Source organism: Sus scrofa, chromosome 2, assembly GCF_000003025.6.
Source record: "Sus scrofa isolate TJ Tabasco breed Duroc chromosome 2, Sscrofa11.1, whole genome shotgun sequence".
Taxonomy (NCBI): Eukaryota; Metazoa; Chordata; class Mammalia; order Artiodactyla; family Suidae; genus Sus; species Sus scrofa.
In genome coordinates this window covers 25863390-25889059 of record NC_010444.4, presented here as the reverse complement: position 1 = coordinate 25889059, position 25670 = coordinate 25863390, and the positions used below count along the sequence as shown (strand labels likewise).

The window sequence follows — 25670 nt, the reverse complement described above, 5'->3', positions numbered from 1 at the left end:
GGAGCTGGTAGGTCGTGGAGTCCTGATGTCCTCTTTCACTTGCTGCTCAGGACAAACTGAGAAAGTTCTTACTAACTTCATTTTGTGGAGATTAAGTGACTGGAATAAAGTCACTGGCAGGGGAGCTGGGCTGCAACAGGGGCCTCCTCATCTAAGGCTGCTGAATGTGTCCTGGATTCTTCCCAAAGAGTATAATCTCACCTCGACCAAGAACAATTCAAGCTCTCTTTTTCACTTTTCCCACATTGCATGCTTTGGCTTTAAAAAGTGTCTGCCACATATTCCAGCAGATATCGAGCATCTAAAATGATCGGTTTTGAGGATTTAACCTTATGGGGCTCAGAGAAGAGCAGAAGGAAGTCTTGGCGAGACCAGCCTCGTGGGCAGAGAGGGGGTTCTCGGGAGTGGAAAGGGGTTGGGGGAGGGGTCAGCTCAGATTGGTGATCCCGGATTTCCCAAAGGCTGGCCCTGACTCAGTCAGTCATCAGGTCAGTGTGAAATGAGTCACTTGTGGCATGGGAGGGGGGCAAACAACCTCCATCCCTCACTCAACTTTCGGGAAGCAGGTGGGCCAGAGTTCCCCTGGGAGGAGAATCCTAATTTACAATGCCGAGAATTTGCATGCCCCTCTACAGTTTGCAGAACACTTTCACACCCTTTTCTTTACTCACGGGATTGTTTACGGCCCAAGTGCAGAAGGGGCCAGGGTTCAAGATGACCTAGTCTAATGGTTTTTCTACATTTTTTTTCAAAAGTAAAATCCTTTGTCAAAATGAAATCTCACTCAGTAGTCTAAAATTGATGCAAGTGGGGCTTCTGTGGCTGAGATGGGCACAGTCATGGGTGGGGGAAGAGAGTCCATCTGAGCCTTTTTTAAAAACATTTCTTTTGAGAGTTTATTGAAGTACAGTCGATTTACAAGCTTGTGATAATCTCTGCTGTACGACAAATAGATTCAGTTATACATAAGCACATATTCATTCTCTCTCAGATTCTTTTCCCACATAGATCATCACAGAATTTTGGGTGGCGTTCTCTGTGCCATACAGCAGGTCTCCATTGCCCAATCATCCCACACACCTCAGGGTGCACATCCCAGTCGCAAACCCCCAGGCTATCTTCCACTTTCCACCTGTCCCCTTTGGTAGCCCTAAGTTTTTCCAAGTCTGTTTCTGCTCTGCAGATAAGTTCATTTGTATCCTTTTTTTAGATCCCATAGATAAGTGATATCATACATGGTTGCCTTTCACTGTCTGACTAATTTCAGTTACTATGATAATTTCTAATTGTACCCATGTTGCTGCAAATGGCATTATTTCCTTCTTTTTTTTTTTTTTTTATGACCAAGTAACATTCCATTGTCTAAATGTATCTAAGCCTTTGCTCTGACCTCTGTGGTCTGTTTCTGAGGGGGTGGGAGTGGGGGCTCCAAGGAACTGTCTAGTTCCATGAAACAGAAAGACAAACATTGTTTCTAGGGTTTCTAGTGAACATAAATACCCAACCCATCTTTCTTCCTCCTCCAAAAAAAAAAAAGAAAAAAAGAAAAAAAAAAAAAAAAGAAAGAAAAGAAAAAAGAAAGCTGAAAGCCCTGTAAGTGACATGAGGTGGCCAAGGCCATTCTTGTCTAGTGTTCTTTCCATGGAACTCACCAGGGCTGGTTTCTCAGGTGGTCAGAGCCTGAAGATCAACCTGGGAGCTAGTTGGTGCTCAGATGTTTCAGGAGAGAGTCCTCTTGGTCAGAGACAGCAGCATGACCAATTCTGCTGCTATAGGCAGCATTTTTCTTTTTCTTTTCTTTCTTTTTTTATTTTTATTTATTTATTTATTTTATTTTTAGGGCTGCACCCAAGGCATATGGAGGTCCCCAGGCTAGGGGTCAAATCAGAGCTACAGCTGCCATGCTGGCCTACACCACAGCCACAACAACACCGGATCTGAGCTGGGTCTGCGACCTAATAGCTCATGGCAACGCCAGGTCCTTAACCCACTGAGCAAGGCCAGTGATTGAACCCACATCTTCATGGATCCTAGTTGGGTTCATTAACTGCTGAGCCACGAAGGGAACTCCCAGGCAGCATTTTTCAACGTGCCTGCTGGGCAGGTGGGGCTCAGAGGCACCCTCTTCCTTTCAGATGGGCCACCCTATGAGTGGTTTGAGTGTTTGGGGAGTAGTAGGTCCAGTGATTTTTCGGCCCCCAAACCTTCTCCCTGAGAATGCAAGAGGAGTAGCCTGTAGTCAAGGAGGCTCTCCCCAGCTCAAAACCTTACCCTGAACTAGATAGTGTTTATTAGCTAGATGTTTGCTTTTTTTTTGCTTTTTAGGGCTGCACCTGTGGCATATGGAAGTTCCCAGACTAGGGGTCCAATTGGAGCTATGGCTGCCAGCCTGTCAGGGCCACAGCAAGGCAGGATCCGAGCTGCCTCCGTGACCTACACCACAGCTCATGGCAATGCTGGATCCTTAACCCACTGAGTGAGGCCAGGGATCGAACCCACAACCTCATGGTTCCCAGTCGGATTCGTTTCTGCTGTGCCAGGAAGGGAACACCCCCCCCCCCCATAGATTCTTACGTTGAAATCTTAACCCCAGTGTGATGGTATTAGGAGGTGGGGCCTTTAAGAGGTAATTAGGTCATATGGGTGGAGCCCTCATGAATGGGATTAGTGCCTTTATAAGAAGAGACACACAAAAGAGCTTGTCCTCCTCAAGCTCCCTCTCTCTCTGCCCCCACCCCCCGCCCCCCTGCGAGGCTAGGAGAAAACTGACAAGATGACCGCCTGCAAACCAGAGTGTTCTCACCAGAACTGTACCATCCTGGCACCCTGATCTTGGACTTCTCAGCCTCCAGAACTGTGAGAAATAAATTTCTGTTCTTTAAGCCACCTAATCTATAGTATTTTGTTACGGCAGCCTGAACTAAAACAGTGCTTGCTGATGGCTGCGTAATTTTGTGCCTGTACTAAACGCTACCTAATGACTAGCATGTCAAATTTCATGTTATGTCTATTTTAGTACAACAATAATAATAAGCTTATATTAGCTCCCTATTTCTTAGGAATCAAGCTCGATCTTCCCAGTAAAACTTAGAAATGGCTCACCCCACTAATTCTCATGTCTTGCTGGCCCCCCTCAACCTCTTCCTCTGATCAAATGTTCAAGTCATTCCAAACTGCTCTCCACAATCAAAAGGTAATTACTTTCCCTCAGAAATTCTGGCACAGCTCCTTCAGGGTCTTTTTTGTCAGAATCACTGGTAACCACTGTCATTTTCTGTATGTCTCACCAGGCAAGAATTCCATTAAGATTTACTTTCAGTAGTCCACATGAGCAACAAATACTGCTTCTGCATTTCACATATTAAATCACAGTATATTACGGATAGATATGACAGTGTGATATAAGGTAGGGTTTATGCCTCCCCTGAAGAATATGACAATTTCCTCCTCCTTTCGAGATTTGTTGGGTAGCCTAGATGGAGGAAAGTGGATTAACCCTTGCATAGATAGGAATATACATGGCAGCAAGAAAGAAGGGATAGACGCATGGGTGGGTGAGAGGGTGGATAAAATGGTGAATGGATATGTGGAGGATGGATGGGTGGATGGGCGAATAATGGATGGATACATGTATGATGAGATATACGGGTGGATGGAAGGAGACGAGGACAGTGTATAGATGGATGTGGATTTACAAAGAAATATGAGGAGTTCCCGTAGTGGTGCAGTGGTTAAAGAATCCGACTAGGAACCATAAGGTTGCAGGTTCGGTCCCTGCCCTTGCTCAGTGGGTTAACGATCCGGCGTTGCCGTGAGCTGTGGTGTAGGTCGCAGACGCGGCTCAGATCCTGCGTTGCTGTGGCTGTGGTGTAGGCCGGTGGCTACAGCTCTGATTGGACCCCTAGCCTGGGAACCTCCATATGCCGCGGGAGTGGCTCAAGAAATAGCAAAAAGACAAAAAAAAAAAAAAAAAAAAACAAAAAAAAAAAACAAAGAAATATGAAAAGATTAAGGACAGCTGGATGAGAAGCTGGATGAGAGGGTGGTTGGAAGGATATGTGGTTAGATAAATGCATGGAAAGAAGGATGGATGGCTGTGAGTGTCTACTGGATGGACAGATGCACGAGCCCTGGAGGGAGGTAAGGTAAGATGGGTAGAGAGATGAATCAGTGGATGGAAGGATACTTGGGAGGATGAATGAGTGTGTGAGTGAGTGCGTGGATGAATGGGTGGATGGTTCCAGGTGCCAGCCTGAGGCTGGATGATAACAGGTGGGTCAGTGGCTGGTTATCATTAGCCTTCTCTGAGTGGTCCTGATAAGAATCAAAAATCCACCTGAGGCTGTGAACTTCCTTCTCCTTCGAGGGAAGAAGAATGTGCACTTCCTCTCTTCCCTGGGAAGAATCACAAGCTCCCCATCATGGGCAGGGAAGCACCACTCTCCAGGGCAGGACCTGGCTCTGTCCCAGCTCTTCTCCCAGAATATCCAGCTGCCTCTGAAAACCCAGGGAGAAGAGCTCCCCAGCCAGATGCAAAGAGAAACAGTAAAGAGGAGAAGCCAGAGGCTGATCCCAAAGGGCTGAAGTTTTACGACTCAGTCATTCCCTGCTGCGTCCAAAGGCTGGGCTCCCAGTCGCCTCTGGAGCGGAAAGCCGGTGCCTCCCGGTACGATGGAACCCCGCGGCCCCCCGGGGCACCCGCTTTGGCACCCGGTGTTACCATCTCCGTGGAGAAGGGGGCGGGGGCAGCGAGGCCAGCGCCAAGGAGAGCCGGTACGTCTTTAAACTTCTGCCGGCTGCTTAGTCACAGCCCCCTCGCTTGGGTGTGTCCTCCGCTCGCTCCCTCCCTCTTAGGTCACTCACTCAACCCTCGAATAAAAACTGCACCCAACTTCCCAGGCGCCCTCACTGCCAGCCGGACCCCAGCCTCGGACAGGTTCTGGCGCCCTGCTCGTCCAGTGCTCTGCCGGCCCCCGCCCAGCGCCCCGGCCCTTCCATGTCACCCGCTCACTCTCTCCGTCGTTCCGACGCCATGGACACCTTTTGGTGGCGCGCAGCTTGGGGACTCTGCCTCGTGCAGCTGAGCCTGGCGCAGATCGGTGAGTGCCTGCCGAGGCGGTGGGAGGGAGTGACAGGAGTGGCCGGGACCCGCCGGCAGTCGCGCGGGTTGAGTTGGCCCTGGGGCACCTGAGTCAAGTGGGCGGCGAGCGGCTGGGATTTGGGGAAGGAGAGCCGGGCACGGATTTGCGCTAAGCTGGTGGAGAGCCTGTTGGTGGAAAGCACCGTTTTGTTGAAAAGAGAAAGAACGAAGAAAAGTTTGCTGGGCAGGCTGCCGGCGGTGGCGCGCAGTTTTGGGTGAGGTTGTTGGAGCCCTAGAAGCACAAGGCAGAAAGTAACTGTATTCCTGGGCGCGCACAGCCCGCGCGTCTGGACTAACAGGCTCTGGTGCCCAAGGGCGCTGGAAGCCCGGCTGGGCTGTGGCCGGGCAGAGCTGGGCAGGGCAGGGACAGGGGCTAGGGCAGAGGCAGGGCTGTTGGCGAGGTGGCCATAGAGGTGGGCACAGTGGCTATGTGTGAGGGCTGGTGGCCATGAGCTTTCTAGAAAGGGGTCCTGGGTTCCAAGGCTCTTACAGTTGGCTCCAGTCACTAAGGATCTTAACACTGTGGGAACCTGAACCAGCACTGTGGCAAGGTTCTGGGTCTCCACGAGGTGCCAGCCTGGGTCAGGGAGTGTGAATAGGAGAGGCACTGACTGGGCCAGCTGCTAGGTCCTGGCAACCTCCTGCTTCTGCCGATCAGTTAGGGGAAATCCAGCCAGCAGCGATGTGGCTCGTATTCCCTGCCTGGCAGCCTCTAGGCAGGATGGGGGAACCTGGGCACCAGGGTGGCATCAGGAATCCTGGATCTGGGGCTGCCAATATCCCATCCCAATAGGCTCCATGCCCTTCAGTGGCTGTTGGGGGGAGAGGCTGTGTGTGATGTATTGGTGAGGCTGAACTCCAAGCATTCCTTTCTTTTGTCTATAGAGGTACAGATAATTACATGGCTGATTTGGTTATCGCTAGAAAAATTAATTATTTTTCTTTTAAGAAGTGCCAGCTGGGTCATTAGAACAGCTCAACCTATGGTTAATTCCACTCAGCAAGTGTTTATTAAACACAACCCTGGGAGTACCAAGAAAGTAAAAGACACAATCCTAGTTGGGTGCATTAGAAGGACATGTGGGGATCTAAGATGTAGATTCCTCAAACAGAACAAAAGTAATCACCGATCATAATAATTAATATTAATAGGGATGACTGCACTAGCTACTATTTCTTATGCACTTTTGCTGTGCCAGGCACTGTGCTGAATTCTTGACTTGGGTTATCTCATTTCACCCTTGTGATGGCCCAGTGTGGTGTTGTTAGCCTTTTTTTTTTTTTTTTTTTTTTTTTTACAGGAGGGAAACACAGTGAAGCTCAGAGAGGTTAAGTGACTTGCTGATGTTCACACAGCCAGAAGGATGGGTGGTCGTGTGAACCAGACCCCTGAGCCTATTGCTTAATCAGAATATGTTAGGCTGGGTGTGTGGCATAGACAGACTCTCAGAAAAGATTTTATGGAAGGTGGGGTCGTGGTGGACCAGAGCCCTTAGAGGAGGCTTTCAAAGGCAAGGAACTAGACCTCCAAGGAGCCGTGGAAAGGCAGAAATGCTGGGGCGGGGAGAGAAGAGGGGAAGATTCCAGGGGGAGCCCTGAGCCTGGTCTCAGTGAAGAGGAACCAGGTTGGTGTCTCTGTGACCTCTAAGGAAGTTTATTTGTACATTATGTTCCTGTGTCATCTTCTGCTTTGTTTCTGAGAATTCTGACTCCTGACTCCCTCCATCCTGTAGCCCTGATTCTTCTTAAGGGCCCCATCCCCCAATATTCAGCACTGTCTTGACCCTTGAAGTTCCTCCCCAGACCAGCAGGCTCTCCTGCCCGGAGTTTTTGTGGTCCCTTTGGGCAGCATCATTTGGAGGAAGCGCCCAAAAGTGCCTGTAGCAATAACTGCTGGGGCCCAGGCTTTCATGTGCTTGTAAAGTTGTTTGAAAGGAACTGAGACTTGGAAAGGAGACGTGACTTAACAGCAGGCTTGGGCTGGGCAGGCAGAGAAGGGAAGGAGAAAGAGGAGGCGGGGAGGTTCTGCTGTTGCCCCGCTGCTAGTGGAGGCAGTGGGCTCTGGAGGACAGTGAGGAAACTGTGGGAAGGGGCGAGGCTTCGGGAAGGAAGAAAGCTCCCATCTCCCTACTGGAGAGCAAGAAGTGGCGATGTGGCCGAATGCACTCAAGCAGCATTGGACCCAGACTCTTTAAGCTGGAGAATAGATCTCTTGAACTGGGTGTCACAGTGGGAGGAATAAAGTAGCCCTGGGTGGCGGGCATTGGGGGGAGCCCTCGTCCCTCTCCTTCTCCTCTCCTCTGTGGGTGAGAGGTCATTGCTAAGGAATTTCACTCCTGGTGTTTAGAAAGAGGGGTGCATCTGACAGTAGTGGGGTTTGGGGGTGGCAGGCAGCCTGCTGATCCCTCTGAGCTTTAGAGACCCCCTCTTCCAGGAGTTGGACTTTGGCTGTGTTGTCCCAGGCAAAGAAGCAAGGAAGCAAAACTCCATCAGTGCTGAGGTTAGTTAGCATCAATTACTTCAGATGTTCCCCAAATAGACACACAACGGACATCTTACTTCCTGCCAAGGCAAGGTGCCAAGTAGGTGTGTTTGAGGCTAGCAGCTCATAGGAAAAGTTTCCATTCTTTTTCCAAATTGCCCCACGCAGCAGAGGATGCTGGGCGGCATGAAATTCTTAGTTTATGACAGATCCCCTTCCATTCATTCAAGAAATATTTCTTGACTCATTGCCATAGACTCAGAGATGGGGATTCCAAGGATCATTTAGAAAAACCCTTTCTTTTTCCCGAGGAAGAAACAGATCCCCAAAGAGAAAAGTGACTTCCCCTCTCTCGGACAGAGAGTGAGCGCAGGACACTTTCCCAACCTCAGTTCTCTGAAATACCTCGATCCTCCAGGACTGCTGTGAGCCCCACCTCTGCCCTCGTCAGTGGGCAGGAGAGCATGGGTCCACTGATGTTTGTTTCATGCCTTGAATGCTATCTTAAAACACTCAATACAACTTTGCATTTTCCTCCACAATATTCCCAGTTTGACTTTAATATAAGAATAAGGAGCTATCTTATTCTCGATGATAGCTTATCATCAAGCAAAATTGCTTCCTGGGGAGGAGCCTCTGCACTGTCCAGGGTCTCCTGGAGTGTTGTTGCTGGAGAGTGTTGCCAACTTTAAATTTAAATGCCTGACACTCTGCTCCTGTGCAAAGTAGGGCCCTAAGTCCCCAGCAAATATCATTTACTCAGCACTGACTCTGGGCTAGGCATTCATCCAGAAGCTTCGAATAGGTTATCCTGTATAAGCCTCACAGCAGCCCTATGCACGTTTAGCACTTTCATTTTTTTTTTTTTATTATTTTATTGGCGTATAGTTGATTTGCAATGTTGTGGTCATTTCAGGTATACAGCAAAGTGATTCAATTAGACCTTTGCACAGATCCATTCTTTTTCAGATTCTTTTCCCATATAGGTTATTTACAGAGCACTGAGTAGAGATCCTTGTGCTGTTTAGCACTTTCTAAATTCCATTTTCTAGAGAAAGAAACTGATCTTGGGATAGAACATGATGGAGGATAAGAGGAGAAAAAGAGTGTATGTATATGTATGACTGGGTCCCTTTGTCATATGGCAGAAATTGACACAACATTGTAAATCAACTATACTTTAATAAAAACTTAAAAAAAAAAAAGAAATTGAGGTTCAGGGAGATTGCTTGCTAGGGAGTGGTGGAATTGGGGTTCCTCATGGTCTGACATCCTCCGTGTTAGACTCCAATGCCTGCTCTCCTTTGATTCATTTCTTTGCCTCTGGGGGACTTTGGAAATTATGTGAGGCCAGCAAATGGGAAACCTGGTGTGAGCAGCTCTCCTCTTCCCGCTGGCAGGCTGAGGCCTTTTGGCTGCCCTGCTCTGCCCTGGCCTGTCTCTCTCCAAGCCTGGCCCCAGCTGTCAAGAGATGCCAACCTAGTTATTTGTTACTAAAATAAGTCCATTCCCTTATCAGCGTCCAGCTGCCCTTCTAGACATGCTCTCATTTGCAGCCTTGGAAAAAAAAGGGAGAGGCTGTTCCTTGTCTAAGAGACAAGTCAGGGCAATGCCTTTTGACTGGGGATTAAGAAAGAGGCCCTGCGGAGGCTCTGACCTGTACGCATTCTGGATGCAGTGACCAGGAAGCCCCCTCGCCACATGCTCCGTGGAAACCGGCAGTGTTGAGCAGGTTGTGCGTGCCCCAGGGAGGGTGAGTCTGGAGAACCCCAGTGATCCGGTTCTCTAGGAAAGTCAGGGATCTTGAATGGAAAGTCAAGGTGGGGCTCCAGGGGACACGTGGCCACTCAAGTGAGATTTCAGTTTGGCTTCGGGTGCCAGACCGTTTCCGGGGGTAGGAGGGTAACTGATGGAGAGGAGGTGGTGAGAGGGAAGCCCGCTTCCTGGCCATCCATCCTGGGTGAGATCCGGGCTGTCCTTGTATTTCCCCCGCACCTCCTTTTTAGCCAGCTCCACCGGAGCCTGAAAAGGAAGTGGCTCTTGTGAAAGAATGAGCTGAAGCAGGTGGCAGATGCTGCCAGACAAAGATGCAGTTCTCTAAGGGGATCTTTTCTGTCTGAGAGAGAAATTCTGGGGGTTTGCACCGCAAGAAGCTGATGACTCAATTTCCTTTGTGTCCCCGCTTGAATGGGAAGCACACAAGTGTTCTTTAGAATCACCAGGGTAGGCTGGTGCCTCCCACCTTAAATTGGAACCCCACTGTCACTCACTGTGCAAGCTGACATTTTCCTTACCGAGTGTCCTCCCCCAAAGCTGGCCAGCATGTTTGAGAGGCAGCCTGATTGGCCAGCCTACGGAAGCGGGGCTTTCCTAAAGGTTGCGCTTGTGCAGTCTGGCTTGGCTGGGACACAGTGGTTGTGTGCGCCAGATTTTCCAAGAGAGTCAGGATTTGAAATATGCAAATACTCGACCAGTTGAAACAAACAGGGTGTATAGTTTGGCTAAATATTTACATACTATTCTACAAATAAGTGCATGGCTTTGTGTGATTAGAAGTCAGAAAGTTGCATGGTTTTTTGCTTGGATGAGTTCACATCTCTACAACTTCTGAATCAGTCTAGTGTCCGATTATATGGAGATGTGTTCCGAAAATATGTACTTTTGGAAAGGAACACTTAAAAACCTCTGCTGTCCATTTCTGGATCACCCCAATTTGTGAAAAAAGCTACATACTGGATTCTTGCCTGCTAGGTGTGGACACGTGCGTGTTATCATTGTGATCACAGGTGCATACACACCTGAATGCATGTGTGTACACGTGATGTGGGTTTGGCAGGTCAATCCTTAGGCATTTCTAAGGTGTCTTCCATGGGTCCCTCGCTGTGTTGAGTATCTCAGGGGAATTAAATGTGTGAGACATGGGACTTCTATCCAGGAACCTTACGGTTATATATGTGTCACAGTGCAATCAAGTGACAGCCTGGCCCCCCCCCCTTTTTTTTTCCTTCCCCCATCTGTGCCATATGGAAGTCTCTGGTCCAGGGACTGAACCTACATCAGGACAGTGACCCAAGCTTCTGCAGTGACCATGCCAGATTCTTAACCTGCTGTGCTACAGCCTGGCCATTTTAGGCTGTAAGGCTAACAGCCCTGCTGAGCTAAGGCACAGCTGGGAAGGCTGGGAAATCACTGATGGGAGGAGGTGGCAGAGTGTGGATGAGAGAGGATTTGAATATCTGAAGAAGACGGAATGAGATGGGGGCATGTGTATTTATTTCTATTTCCCCGCTGTTCATTTACCCACTCTTCGAGTAAATTCATTGCCTGGACAATATGCTCAACAAATGTTCAGGCACTGCCTATTCAGTGCTCCCAGGGGTTATGTCCTGAGAGCTTGTGGTCGGCAGAACACAATCCTTGCTCCCAAGGGGCTCACTATCTAGTGAAAAGTTTCCTAGGTTATAGCTGACTCTGCGTCTCTAGCTTCCACATCCTAGATTCTGGTAGTGCACCTCCCCCAACCCCGCAATGACAACCATAATTGCCTCCAGGCATTGCCAAATGGGGGGTGGTTAAAAACCACCCTCAGTTGAGAATCCCTGGTGTAACTAGGTGGTGGCCGGTTCCCAGATTCCCAGTGAATTACACTAAAAGCTGCACCAGAAAATCAAGATAAATAAGTATATTTCTCTTTGGGGACCAAGGGGTGCTAATGACCTTCACACTTCTCCCTGAAGGAAACCCCAAACTGGACTCTCTTCTGAGTGCTACAGGAACCCCTGACTCCAGGGATTGTATTGTGGTCCCAGATCCCAGTCTCGGCTCATAGTTGTTACCAGTAACTGTTGAATGGAAATGAGTGCCCAGCATATAGAAATGACGGGATCCATGTATATATGAATATGAAAACCTGCTGGACAGTCTGCCTAAGATGCTGATGCATTTAACTGTCTGTGACACCATTGGCGATGGCCACCTTGTTAAGGGCAGGGCTGAGAAGGGCACTTGGTTGGCCAGCTGCCCACCATAGGGCTTGTGCTTGGTCTGCCCAATCAGAGGGATCGCCCGTCTGTTTGTGGCTTTGGTGGCTGCTTGCTGTGGCTGGGGATATCTGTCTAAGGACAGGGTGACTAGCTTCTTGGGCCAAGAAGGCAGTGGGAGCCAGGCAGGATGATGACACCAACCCCCAACCGGAAGCCTCAAAATAAAACCCTCCCAGGCTATGGCCTGCTTGAGCTTTGGTTATTTTAGAGATGCTGAGCTGAGGTTGGACTCCTTGGGTGATTGGCCCACACCCTCCCTTCCATCCTCCCACACCTGCTTCTGGAAGGTGGTAGCAGGTGGGAGAGAAGCAGAAGTTCTTCCCAGAAGGTTCTGGCCTTCGCTCTGGGTCTCCTGCAGCTGCTAAAGGTGTTCAGGGAAGCCTGACATCTGCTGGGGAGCCACGTGGGCAGCGGTAAACCATGCCGCCTGTCCATGGACCTTCCCAAGCGAGAAGTTGCCCACAGCTGGGGCAGGACCTGCCTACTTGCCTATCTGCCTACAGATCATCTGCTCTGGGAAGCCTGGTGACAAGGAGATGGGGGTGGGGATAGGATCCCATGCGGCCGGATCTCCCTGAGCTGGGGGTGTCCTTCTGAGGCAAGTGTCCATCCTAAGAGCAAGTGTGGGCAGACAGGTCCCGGGTGGGTGCGGAGGCGCTGAGTCACCAAGGGGGTGATTTGCAAAACTCAGAGCCCCCAAATCTTTCCCGGATCTTCAGCTTTTGAGGGTAAACCTTAATTGCAAAACTCTGGGGAGAGAGAGACCAGTAATTTTGAGCATTCGCTATGCTGTCATGGCAAGTCTCCTTGAGCTGTGCCTGAAAGTGCAAATTTCTTCCCCTTGACCTTTTGCGAGGTAGAGCTCGTGGACTTTTTGTATTTGTTTCTCTGCAGCTAGTTGTATGTATCTGAGATACCATTCCTGCTGTTAGTGAGACTAACCAACCCAGGGTACCATCCACATGGGGGCCCATCCTAAGTGTTTCCTCTGTACTAACTTGTTTAATCCACGCACTAACCTGAGGAAGGAGCGCTATTGTTGTCGCTCTTTTACCTCTGAGAAAACCAAGGCGCGGAGAATTTAAGTCACTTGCCCAAGGCCACAGAGCTGGGAAGTGATAGAGCAGGGATTCAAACCCAGGTGGTCCAGCGACTGGGTTCATGCTCTTGGTCACGGCATTGCTGTGCCTCCCTAAGTGTATCAAGATGTCAGGGCACCCCAGAAACCCAAACAGTGATACCTGGTGGTACCCTGGTTGTCTTCATAAACCTGGTTGAAGAATCTGAGGCAGGCCGGACCATAACAACCACAGAGTGGGTTTTGCTCTCCTTTTTACACATGATGCCCGAGGAAGGGGCTGGAATTGCAATCGTGAAGGAGAACGAAGTTGAAATGGAAACCTCCCTTTTATGCTCTGAGTAGCTCATTCATTCCAATTCCTGGCTAAAAGTTCTGCTTTCTATTCAGCTGATGGGGGTGGGGGCGGTGGGGGAGGGTAGTGATGGACAGGGTAGGACTCCAAAGGACGGTGACTTGTTTGTTCATGACCGCTTTAGTACTGTCCCCTGGCTGGAAGATGAAGGTTGCTGATTGGTCTCTCTATCATCTAGGCGCATAGGAGGATCAAGTTGGGAAATGAGCCAATCAAATAGCAGCAAAAATGTTTGCCCTCAGCTTAAGGGTCCTTGGTACCAGGGCCTCCTCTCTAGCAGCTAGAATCGGTAAGGGAAAGAGGGAAACTTGGGAGCGAAGGCCATCAGGAATCAGGCTACGCTCACTCCGGGCACAAGGAATAGAGCAAAAGCTGGAAGTGTGCTGTGGTCCTTCTTCCCAGCCCCGGCACAAACCCTGGCTTCTACTGGGCCCAGCAGGTGACTTTTGCATGGAGGGGTAGGGGTGGGGAGCGTTTCCTCTGGGCGCCCTGCCTGAGAAACAAGCCCCCTGGAAGGGAGGGGGCAAAGCCCCCTAGAGTCATCTGACTTGGTCTGTAGGAAGGGCAGGGGCTCATCACAGGTGCCCATCTGTTTCGATTTCAGTACATCTCTTTGCACTGGAGGAGGTCGGCAGTGCCTTCGAGAAGAAACCACACACCAGTGGTGGATCTAGGCACCATCTTTATCTACTTCCTCTCTCAAAGCGAACCCAAAGTGTTAGAGAGCAGATAAGGTTTCTCTTCGCAAGTGTTCACCATATGCAAATATAGACGCCAGGGAGAACTTAACAATTCCACGCAGCTCAGACCTGGTCTTCTGCCTCTGGCCCAGAAAGTCATTTTTATCCAGGCCCCTGGCCCCAGTCTTCCTTCACTTCAAAAGTATTAAATGAGCAGTTACTCGACCCGGGTCACAAGTGCCGCCATCGTTGAATGTGTCCTGTCACCAAGCAGATTCTGGCGGAGCTGAGCACTGTCCTAACAGTTGGCAGGAGACCAGTCAATGTCACTGAGTCCGATCCCAGAGCCACCGGTGAGTTTCAGGGCCACACTTCCCTACAGGGGGAGGACAAGTGTCTAGGTACCCACCAGAGTGACAGTCACACAGGCGCAAAGCAGAGTTTAGAGAGAGAAGTAACACTACTATAGAAATCTCCTGCCCAGAAATTCATCCTTGCCATGGCTCCTCTGTGATGGAACGAGTTGATTTCCCAGTGTCAGCCTTAGCGGTCAGGGGCATCCCTCTAGACTTCCCAGAGTGGCTTTTACTTCCCCCCGTCATCTACATGTTGTATCTCCCTGCCACTTCATAAAATCGCCACGAGCTTATCTCTTTCTTAAAAAGAAGTTCAAGGGATGCTTCTGGGCTGTATCATGATGCTCTGTTCTCTTTCACTGGTGAGCATATAAGCTCCTTAGGGTAAAGCTCCTGCTTTATGTGCATTTCTGTATATTCTGTACAGTGTCATTTTGCTGTAGTCCCCAGCTGTCAGTTCCTCAGTTCTGGTAGATGTTCAATAAATATTGGATGACTGAATGAATGAAATTTCTAGATTTGGCGAACAGAGCCGTCTTTATCATTTACCATCTGTGATCTTGATAGGTTCTGGCTAATTCTTCTTCATCCCTTCTTTCCTTTCTGGTCTATATAAACCTTTTAATTATTCTTTTTTTCTAGTGCCTCATATACTGATTCTCACATTTCCTGGAAATCACCTTTCTCTGTGTTCCGTCTAACATGAGTGTATCTTTCTTCAAGCTGGACATGACAGGCCAGGTGAGAGAAGTTTAGTGCTCACAGAGTTTTGTCCAGGAAGCCAGGAATCTTCTTGATTCCCTAGAGGTCTGTCTACCTCTCTGCCCCAGGACTTCCCTCGTGTATAAAGAACCCCAAGCCTCAAAATCATATTCTCATGAACAGGAAAAGAGGTTGCCTTTTTGGCTGCTGTGTTAAAAGGGGGGAGGAAGGGGGAGGAGTTGTTTATTTCAGTGGTTTAAAGACGACTGGTGCTGAACCAGCTGTTTGGTGGGGTGGGATGGGAATGAGGAGGTTGGCTTTGGAGGAGGGCCATGCGGAAGGAGTAAGGCCTGTGAAACAGGCTGACTCTCCCTGCTCAGGTGGATGGAGGGCAGCGGGAGCCTCGGCGGCCGCACATGGTAAACATCTAGAACAATGTTCGGCACGTAGTACTAAGTGTCCGGGACACAGAAGTTGCATCAAGCGTAGAAATGACTGTGCTGTTTTAGTTCCTCTCTGTTACTGATCCACTAAGTGATGCCGAACCAACCATTTGTTCCTCTTCGCCTCCAGTTTTCCATGGGCGAAATGGGACAACAGGGTTCTAGTCGATCTGTCAAGTCTTTTCCAGGTCTCATGTTCTACAAGCCCTCATTCTGCAGGCCCATGAACACCTGAGCCTCAGAAAACTTAATGGAAAGAATAAGGTGACTGTAAGGCAGTCTCCACCCCACCCCCAACACACAAAAGTGATGCGTGGCTTGTGTTAAATGTCAGAAGTGAATTATTAAGCCACCCCGGGAATAACAAGCATGTGAACCCAGTTGTACTCTAACCTGCAGAGGGAAAGGATGCTTCCGGGGCCAAGGGGCTCTGCTCAGAGGACTCCACCGAATCCTCTCAACCATTTGCCAGTGAGCAGATAAAGAAGCTTGTGCCAGAGAAGGTAGCACTGGGTCTCAGTCACACAGCTAATAACTGCAGGAGGCCCGTCCTAGGATTGTCTGCACGCTCAATCTTCCTTGCTTTATTTCAGTGCAGTACTCTTTACTTTGAGCAAACATTGCTTCGGGAAGCCAGAAAAGCCAACCCCCAAAGAAAAGCTCGTGTCCTTCATTTCATCAACACGTTGAATGTCTCAGCTTCCCTCAAGGGAACCCTGCCACATGTCAGTGCAAAAGGAACCACGGTACGCAGCCAAAACCGTGCTAAGAGGACAAGTTCCAGTATCCTCAGGAGAATCACTAGGGTGGCCGTGGGAATCGAAAAAAATAATCAAACCAAAGCAATCAACAGACAAATAAATATGTGCGTGTGTGCGCGCGCACACACACACGCCACCCCCCCAAGGCACCAGGCAAAGTAGACCTTTGAGATAGTGAGTTGCTGCTTCTAGATTCCTACTGAGATGTTTATTTCTTTTTCATGAGACCAGAGAAGCTCTTCCTGCTCTGCGGGGAAAAAAAAGGCGGGGGGGGGAGAGTTATAAAGACTGCATTATTTAGGATTTCAAGTGGTGGGTCAGAGACTAAACACCATGTTGGGGTCTGACCTTCTACGAGTCATTGCACATCCTTGTCAGACCACACTCCATCCTGGGTGTGTCAATCTTATCTGGCATCCACCAAACAAGACGCTGAAATCCAACACCAGATGAATTCAGTTCTCCTCTCCTAGGCAGTGCCCGCAGTGATGCTGGACATGGTTCATTCATCTGTATCTCCAGCCAGTCCTCTAGACACAGTGTTTGAGGAGAAGTGAGAACCACATGTGGCTAGCAGAGGCTCAGCATTTCTCCATCTTAGTCACAGGATGACCGTGGGCAAGATTCTTCCTTTATTGGTTGCCTCTATTTCTCCAGCTGTAAAATGGGGATAAACTCACCAAGTCCTTGCATAAAAACTATTTATGTGGAAAGAAGTAGAGAAGCAGAAGGGCTAGTTCCTGTCCTCAGAGAGCTTACAGATGGATGAAAGAAAAGTGAAGCAGATGAAACAATGATACAGGATAGCAGACATCTCCTGCCATAAGTGTCATTTGTGTAGCGTGGCTTCATGGAAGGAGTAGAATTTGAGGATGAATTGAACGTGGGAAAGATGATGGCCAGAGAGGGGAGAGCCACCCAGGGAAGTAGAAAGGATGAGATGAAAGTGGGGGAAATAAGTCTGGTTTGACTGAGGTTATAAGGGGGCTCGGTCTGCCTGAATAGGAGAGGCCATGCTGAAGAACAGTGAGCCATCAAGTGGACAGATTCCAGGCATCAAGTAACAGTGGCACCATCTATGAGACTCTGTTTTCTGCCCCAGAGACGCAGAAGTTCTCATGACACTCTCTTCAGACAGTGCTGGACAGAGTTCAGAAAATGGCCAGCTCCGACATTGGTTGAGATTAAACTTTGGCAGCTTTGCTGGGGTGGTAATTAAGAGAATCCAAACAGGCTCTAAGGCAGGACAGCAATAGCAGACAGATTTCAGCTCCTGTCCCATTTCCCATTGATTACTAGAGGCTGCCCCACAGGCTGTGCTAAGAAGCCAAACCTTGGCTCAGCCATAGAGTGCTGTGATCCATTGGTGATGTCTGCCATGAGCACAGTATGGTAGAGGTGATCTCTTGTATCACATGGACATCACGTGGTAAAGCAGTAGGCTTTTCTACTCTGCCTTTCTGATAGTTGTGTGCAACTCTGGGAGTTTAGCCTGTTGAATCCAGTCAACTAGCCATACGGTGGATGCCACCTCCTTCCAGAACAGTATAAATGCAGTCTCCTGAGCCTTCTCTTATGACTCATTCACACTGTTTTCCCATCACCCCAAATGAAGTAAGATGCTGGGAGCCCGGAATCTCCTCTGTTTGAACCAGGGCCAGACTTCCTGGCAAAGGGCATCTTCTCACATCAGCTTCTCCATCTGCAAACTGAGAAGACAAAAATGATGCCTCACCCATGGGGTGATAGGAGGCATAACTAGCGAATGTGAGTAAAGCCTTTGAAGATGAAAGGGTTATATGCACACGTTAATTACAACTTTTATCAGCCCTGGAGCCTCTGCATTCTCAGCTGCCACTGGGGCTCTTCTTTGCCTCCCAAATGCAAACGGTAGCAGCATTCCACAGACTACCCCCCCCCCCCCAGTTCTATTGGCAGCATCCAAGTCAAGAAGGCTAGATTCTGAACTCAGGCTGGTCAGCCCACTCTGGGCCACTCAAGTTTCCCATTCTTCAGCCCCAAGGGAAAAAACAAGCTCACTACCTGGACAGGTAAGATAAGATAGAACCAAGGTATAAACAAAAGGCTCCATGAAGAGTCTACTAGAAATAGCCCCTGGGTAAGATTAGGACACTCTGCTCTAATTCCCACCATGTCAAAGCCTAATTGTGTGACCTTGGGCTACTGGCTTTATCTGTCAAATGCTTCTAAACACCACCGTGAACCACCTGGGGATAATAATCCGTCTGCCTCCCCTAGACCTTTCCACCTTTGCCTGCTGGTGTGAAAGTGTTTTGTGCGGGTAGGTAGAAGCACGTGATGTAGACCTCCAAGGTTCTATTATTACCGGAGGTTACTTTCACCTTTATCTCTGTCTCCTGTTGCTGGTTGACCCCAATCATTGAAACTGTATTCTTCGGAATGCTTCCCCATCTCCTCCCAGCTGCCAGCCCCTCCTGGGCAGGGCTCACCTAGGGGCCCTGGAATGTGCTTAGGTTCTTGGTTGTGCTGTTTCCTGAGGCAGGCAGAGGTAGCCAACCTGCAGGGGACTGGGGTTACCCAGCTGAGTTGAGACCCAATGCCCCTGGCTAGGGTAACTCAATAAAAGTGCTCAAAAAGGGTAGGAGGGTTTTCAAATACCTTGTTGGGGCTTAGAAGGTGGGAGGCTGAGCTGGGTCCCTCAAGCAGCACTAAAGTACGGATCCAAAGAGGAGAAAGGGAGAAGAGCCTAAGTGAGATGTTCTCATGAGCTGGTGACACAAAGCCAATGATGATAGCATGTCAGGTGGGGGAGAAGTGCTAGAAATTACATAGTCCGCTTGTTTGATTGGACAGATAAGGGAAGGATGTCAGGAAGACAGAATGTGACTTGCCCAAGGTCACATCACTAGTTAGAACCAAAACCCTGGTTTCTGACTCTCAGTCCAGTGCCCTTCCATTGCATCCTTTGAGATGATAGAGGAAAGGCACTAAACAGGAGGACAGTGGCTGACCAGGGCAAGGAGACTTGGAGTGACAGAGAGGGAGATGAAATGGTCCTGTGGTCCTGTTTTTGTTTGGTTGGCTGGTTTTTTTGTGTGCATGGCACAATGGGAATAGTGTAGGTGTTTACACTCTGCTGGGCCTTTCACTGTACCTAGATCTGGTCTCCTGTGCAGTATCTTATGCATCCGTATTTGGTGTTCATTTTGATCCTTTTTGACTTAATGAGCGTTTGGAAATCAGAAGGCCCAGCATACCCTGGCCTAGTGCTGGCCCAGCCTCTCTGAGCAACAACTGATCTTCACGTGAGCCATGTTCACTCCACACATATTTATTGAATCCCAGTATGTGCCAGGCATGTTGCCAGGTGCTGGGAATACAACTTGAAATAAGAGAGACGCAGTTTCTGTTCTGATGGATCTTACGGTGTATCAGGGAGACACAGTAAACAACAAATTACCCCCTTATTTAATTACGCTTATGGTCAGAGCTCAGAAAGGAGCTTGTGAGAGCCTGTCCCAGGGAGACCTCATTTGATCCAGAGATCCGGGAAGGCTTCTCAAGGATGAATAGCAGTGACTGTGTTTGCAGGAAGCCCACAGTTCCTTGGGTAGGGGGCCTACTTGTCAGACTTCTCAACCCCACCAGCTCTCAGACCAGGGACAGTCTGGTGAGTGGGGTCAAAACTCCTCAAAGCAACTCCAGCAGGGCAGCTTCTGCTCTGGCTGCATCACATGTAGGTCATCTGAGTAAAAGAGCAGAAAAGAAAGTTCTAGTCCTCAAAATTCTGTAAGCAACTTGTTTATCTAAACTGCCCTGCCACAGACAGTGGGGGAAAGAGAACCCCGGGAAGCCCCAGACTGACTCAGACTTTTAGAAGCACGTGTTGGGGGAGCAAAGGAACTCAAAATAAAAGGTGTCATATGAGGTCAGAATTATTTTAAGCCATGGGGGAAAAATTCATAATTTGCTTGGGAATCTTGAGCGTTCGGTTTTGATTTAGGGTCAGATCTCATCCATTTTATTGGAAGTTTTGTGGTCTTGTTTTGAGCTCTTTGGTGGCGAGCACTTGGGCCCAGGGTTTAATTGATATGTGTGTTGACAGGATGACTTCAGAAGCTGTGCAGGTGCAATGGCCAGGTGGGAGGAATAGGCAAGAACTCTGGGATATGGATGTCCAACCATTTGGCTACAAGAGCCTCACTCTTTTATCTCCTTTGTTGGTGGTAACTACTAGGAAATGCCCAGAGTGGACTCTATCAGAAGAGTGAGATAGAGGTGGTGAGAAAAATCAAATCACTTAGGATGGTTTCAGATGAAAGTGAACGTAATGATAACGCTATGTATCCATTGGTAGATAGAGGCACCCGTGCTCCAAATGGTCCATTATAAACAACTGGGCCTTGTAAACAAGAAGAGATTCAAGATATTCTCCCAGTGATGATGACATCCTTTCACTTTTACTCCGATGTGCTTTCTTGGGTAGGAGGGATAAGCGTAGGGTTGTATCTATCTTGATTGAACATCAGCCGCAACCCATCTCTGCATCAAACCATAGTATGTCTCCCCATGTAATTGTTATCTGTCACATGTTTCTGGGTGTATCCACATCAATGCCTGCCAGCTGGGTATCTCTGAAAGTCACGGAATAATCAACCATCATAAAATGTTATCTCCCGCAACAAGAAGTATGGAAGTCGGGCTCTTCCGGGGCTCAAAGATCCAGTTGTCTTTCAACTTTCCCTTCTGCCCCTCTCAAGTGTTTTCCCATAGTTTAGCCTCCTCCATTGTTCCAAATTGATTGCCACAGTTCCAGGTATCCTATGATAACAATCTATATCCAGCACCAGCAAAAGGAATGCTTATTCATAAGCATCTCTTCTGGGGGAAAAAAAAATGGAGGAATGGCTTTTCCATAAGGCCTTAATTGACTTCCCTTTACCTCTTGTTGAAAGAATGGGGTCCCACTTCCTGAATACCCACAGTGAGCCCGTCACAGGCAAGGAGAACTCTGACCACAGTGCTTGGCTTAGACCAGTCATGACCCACCCATTGGAACTGGGAGCTGGGGTCTTGCCTCCTCTGTAGCACAAGTTGAGAGTCTGAAATCAGTGTTCAATTAGAAGAATTTTACTGCATTGGTCACAATGTCTGTTACAATGAGTAGAGCCCCAAAGGGAATCTATGCACCCGGTAGAGTTGTGGTTTGAGACTCTATAGAGTCCAAAGAAAAAAAGCAAAGCTAAGTTCTTGTGTTCCTGAGCCACACCTTCAACCTTATCCCGAGAAGACACACCTCACAGACTGAGTTCACAAGGGGGACACTCTGCAGTTTGAGGCTGAGATGGTCCAGGCTTGTCCTCCATCACAATAGCTTTAACTGCATCCTTTTCTCTCTCCAACAAAAGCATATCAGGGGATAATCTTAAACCTGCTACAATTTATAAGCAGCATTCCATCTTTTGCACATTTGAGTACTTATTATTAGAAACTCATTATTGCAACCCATCTCAGCACTGCTGGGGCTGCACCGCACGTAAGGACCATGCATCTGTAGTGATCCACTTGAAAAGAATTACTATGACCTTGGCTGAGCATCTCTTCCTGTAAATTATGAGACGATGACCCTCAAGGGAGATGACCTGCTTCCCTTTTCAATAACTACACTCCCGGAGTGTTTTAATGTGTGTGAAGTGTTTGCAGTGCCATTATCAAATCCAGCCCTCACATTAACTTCGTGGTTAGCATTGTTCCACTCCTGTAGAGAAGTTTAATGACTTTCCCAGGGTCGTATGGCTAAGTGGTGCAGATTCAGGATTGGAAGCCTAGTTTCCCACCCTCAGACTTGATGTCTCTGTCACCCGGGGGATCTGACTTGCTTTCAGGGAATCAATAATTGACTGCTGCGTTTTACATTAATAATTGCTCTTTCATAAGCCGGAAAACTCCTTCCTAATAGTTTCTTTGAGCCCAAAGCTCAAGGGCCCAACATCTCAGCATTTTCACGAGCCTAAAGAGAAACACGTGGCTTTCTGGGCCAGGGCCCTTTCTCCGTGCAGTTCACCATGGATCAAAGAGCGTGGAGAGAAACATCAGGACTTCTGTTTTGTTTCATGTTTTTTCCATTCCTTTTTTTTTCACCTAAATATCATTAAAGGATTTATAATGACTGAATCCTTTAATGACATTCAAGAGAAGCCCAGGGATGTTTAATGTGGACCTCAAGGATGTGATTGCTTCTTACACAGGAAGGGAGCTGCTTCTTTTCAAAATACAATAATGAAAGAGCTAGAGGAAATGGGTTCTATCAAATTGAAATGATTTATGCTTTATTTTGAGGGTGAATTTCCTGAGCGTGAGGCCGGCTGCACCTGGCCTGCTGGTTCCCAATCTATCCTTCCTTCAGTTGTCAGCTGAAGTGGCACTGCCTCGGGGAGGCATTTCTCGGGAACAGCCAGCACCTTGGGCAGGAAAGGCTTCCCTTTAGACTAAGCACGGAGCACCCTGTGCTGCGTTAATTGTGCTGTGCTGTTGACCTGGTGAATGTCTGTCTTCTCCCCTGGACCATGGTCTCCATTGCGACGGGGACCTTGCCAACCTTGTTCGATGCCTTTATCCTAGTGCCCAGCACCGTGCCTGTGGGAGGCACCAAATGAAACCTTTTTGAATGAATCAATTTGGGATTGGTGTTCTCTTTTCTGAAGGCCTGTGTCCACTTTAATGTTTGGCTGGATTTGTGGGATTGTGGCTTACCATGGTGGATTCCGGCTGTGATGTCCAAGTTCAATTAAAAAAGCAATGTTATGTATGTATGTATGTTTTCATGTATCTCTCATCTATCACCTATGTCGTCTGTCTATCTATCTGTCTCTCTATCATCTATCTATATATCTATCATCCATCTCTCTATCTTTCTATATCTGTTGATTGGAAGAGACAAGTACTTAAAAAGCAAATGAGGGTTAGCAAGCGGAGCCCATACTTTCTCGTCTCTTGATGGCTGTGCTCCACTCCCATTCCAATCCCTTTCCCTTGGCTGGCCTCACCGAAGAAACAGTCTCTTCTACTCACCAAACAGAGGCTGAGTATGTGCATTATTTGACCACTCAGGATGGATGTGAAGGACAGGGAGGAAACATGCCCTGTTGAGGGATAGGAATGATGGGGTAAGGTTAGGAAGTAAGCCTTGGACACTCTAGACTCTTCTTGCTGGACACAGAGGGAGGGGCTTCCTGTGGCTCCCTTCCGGAACATGTTTGGGCAACTCTCTCCTTCCAAACATGCATCATCAGATAATCTCCAGCCTTCCTTTAGGACTGTTTCTCAGGGTAGAGGAAAGGTACCCTATTATCTGTTGGAGCTTCCTGTTCTCTGTATTGTTTGGAAGGCTAAAGTCAACAGCTACTTCTGTATTCTGCATTGTTTGCATTGTTAAAACTTTTAGAAAACTCATCCGGTTCCTTCTCCAAATGAGCTTCCCAGGCCCCCTGGAAGATATTTAAAAACAGGCCTCGCTTCACATGGGCCAGCAGGGAATATTGTCTCTCAAAATCAAGTTTTCTATCTTCCTCTAGAGCCTAGATTTGAGAGTCCTTACTCATCCTCTGTAGTTCAGCCTCTGGACCGAGCAGAGGGCTCAGGGATGCGCAGAGAGGTCTGAGTCTGGTAGCTCAGGCTCTCAGAAAGCCATGTGGGTCCCAGGTTTGAGTTCTGCCCCTCATTCCTGATGTGGCCTGAAGCAATTTGCTTAACACTCTGAGCCTCAATTTCTCACCTGTAAAGTAGAATAATGATTAGAGTTCCCATTGTGGCTCAGCGGGTTAAGAACCCAACATAGTGTCCAGAAGGATGTGGGTTTGATCCCTGGCCTCGCTCAGTGGGTTAAGGATCCAGCATTGCCATGAACTGCGTTGTAGGTCGCAGACACAGCTCGGATCCTTTGTCGCTGTGGCTGTGTCGTAGGCTGGCAGCTATAGCTCCCATTTGACCCCTAGCCTGGGAACTTCCTTATGCTGCAGGTGCAGCCCTAAAAAGCAAATGAATAAATAAATAAATAAAGTAACGGTACCTACCCGCAGAGCTGTATAAGGATGACAGTGATCCCGTGTGGCATAAGCATCATGTGTAATCACTACCATCACCGTATTATTAGACCTGGGACGTCTCCCTTCCCATTCAGCCCTAACTTTGTTCCTGCTGCACTTGAGAAAATCTTTGGAAGAGTTTCATTCCATTGCTGGGCAAAACCTTCACCCCTAAGATCTCCTTTAACTGGGGTGGGGGGAGGGCACGCCAGAGTGCTGACACCCACGTGCTTACTGGAACAACCACTGCCCTGCAGATAGAGCAGATGGGACGTTCCGGGAAGCTTGGCTGTGGCAGAAGCTGGGGAGAGTGAATGAGGAAACGGGCTCCAGGTCCTGTCTTTACTTGCATGGTGACAGTCAGTCTCCCTGGGTTGCTTGTCTCAGCAGGATCTGCCTCTTCCTGCCTGGCAGTTAGCGGAGGGGCCAGAGGAGGAGATGGGATTGTTCCTCCCTCTTGGGTAGAAGTGTTTCTCTCCAGTGCTGTTCCCTGGCCACCGAGAATTACCCTTAGGGGCAATTTCATGCAGTCGCTTCCTTCTCATTCTGGAAATTTTGATGTTTCCCGATGCCCACTTCTTCTCCAGAAGCCAGGCTTGGAATTTCCTGGTTGTAGATGGGAGACCAGCTTCTGAGCGCATCAAGTGCCCACCCACCAGTCATGGCGATGTTCAATTCTCTCATCTCCCGACATACCTCTAATTGCCTTTAACTGCTTAGTTCTGCTCTTCTGCTCGCCTCTAAAGAAAGAAGATCGAGCCCCTCCCAGCCACACCTCAGAAGTGACTAAAGCTTTTGCACCTTTTAATAGGAGTGTTTGCATTTGGGTCCAGCTCTCATTTTGTTTTTGATTTCACGAGAGCGAGGTTGCAGACTGTTCCGGCTAAACGGAAGATTATCAAACACAAATGGTTGTTCATGGCATACATACACTATCAGTTAGAACCGAGGGGTCCCCTTGGTGTCTGAGGGAACTGTGGCCAGTCGTCCAGGGGTTCATCTTCCCGTGGGAGAAGGAAAAAGATGGACATTTCCTAAGCCCCTGTAATGCACCACATTCAGTGCTGGTGCTCTCCTTGAGTTGATTATCTAACTCCCATAAACCTTCCTTTGAGGTACAAATATCCTTTGACTAAATGAATGGCTGAACTTCCCCAGAGCCATTTTACAGGCTGAGAAACTGAGGCTCGTAAAGATGAGGTAATTTGCCCAAGAAGGCTCTGCTGTCCTGTGGCAGGGCTGGAACTCAGTCCAGGGCTCTGCTCTCCCTTTAACGTTCCCAGCATTCCCATTCAGCTTTAAGGGGCCCATCCGTTCCTCCATCCCCAGGACTGGAGGCCTTGAATGCTCAAGGCCTTTTCCTGAGAATCTGGATGTTTCTTGAAAGTAAAGGGTCTTGAAACAGTTTCGTGCCACTGAAGGTTATCTTGGGAACAGGAGGTGCCTCTTTGCTCTTTGCCGGGGCAGTGGGACCTCCGAGACCCAGAGAAATCAGGGAGCCAGTGGGGGTGGGTGTCTCTCCACTTCTGGTTGCACAGGAGGGGAGCACCTTGCTTAAGGATTG

At 48.6% G+C, this 25670-nt stretch overlaps 1 protein-coding gene across 12 annotated transcripts in view; it reads left to right on the top strand.

Annotated features, from left to right (window-relative positions):
* The window catches only part of CD44 (CD44 molecule (Indian blood group)), a 95511-nt gene continuing 74691 nt past the window's right edge, over window positions 4851-25670 (top strand). For 3 of the 12 annotated variants that reach the window (XM_021085286.1, XM_021085285.1, XM_021085284.1), the window contains exon 1: window positions 4900-5099. In XM_021085286.1, coding sequence (XP_020940945.1) covers window positions 4997-5099 — 103 coding nt within the window. In that variant the 5' untranslated portion in view covers window positions 4900-4996. Of the gene's footprint in view, window positions 5100-25670 lie in introns of all 12 variants that reach the window. The other 9 variants (XM_021085280.1, XM_021085279.1, XM_013994427.2 and 6 more) reach the window with 7 other exon arrangements.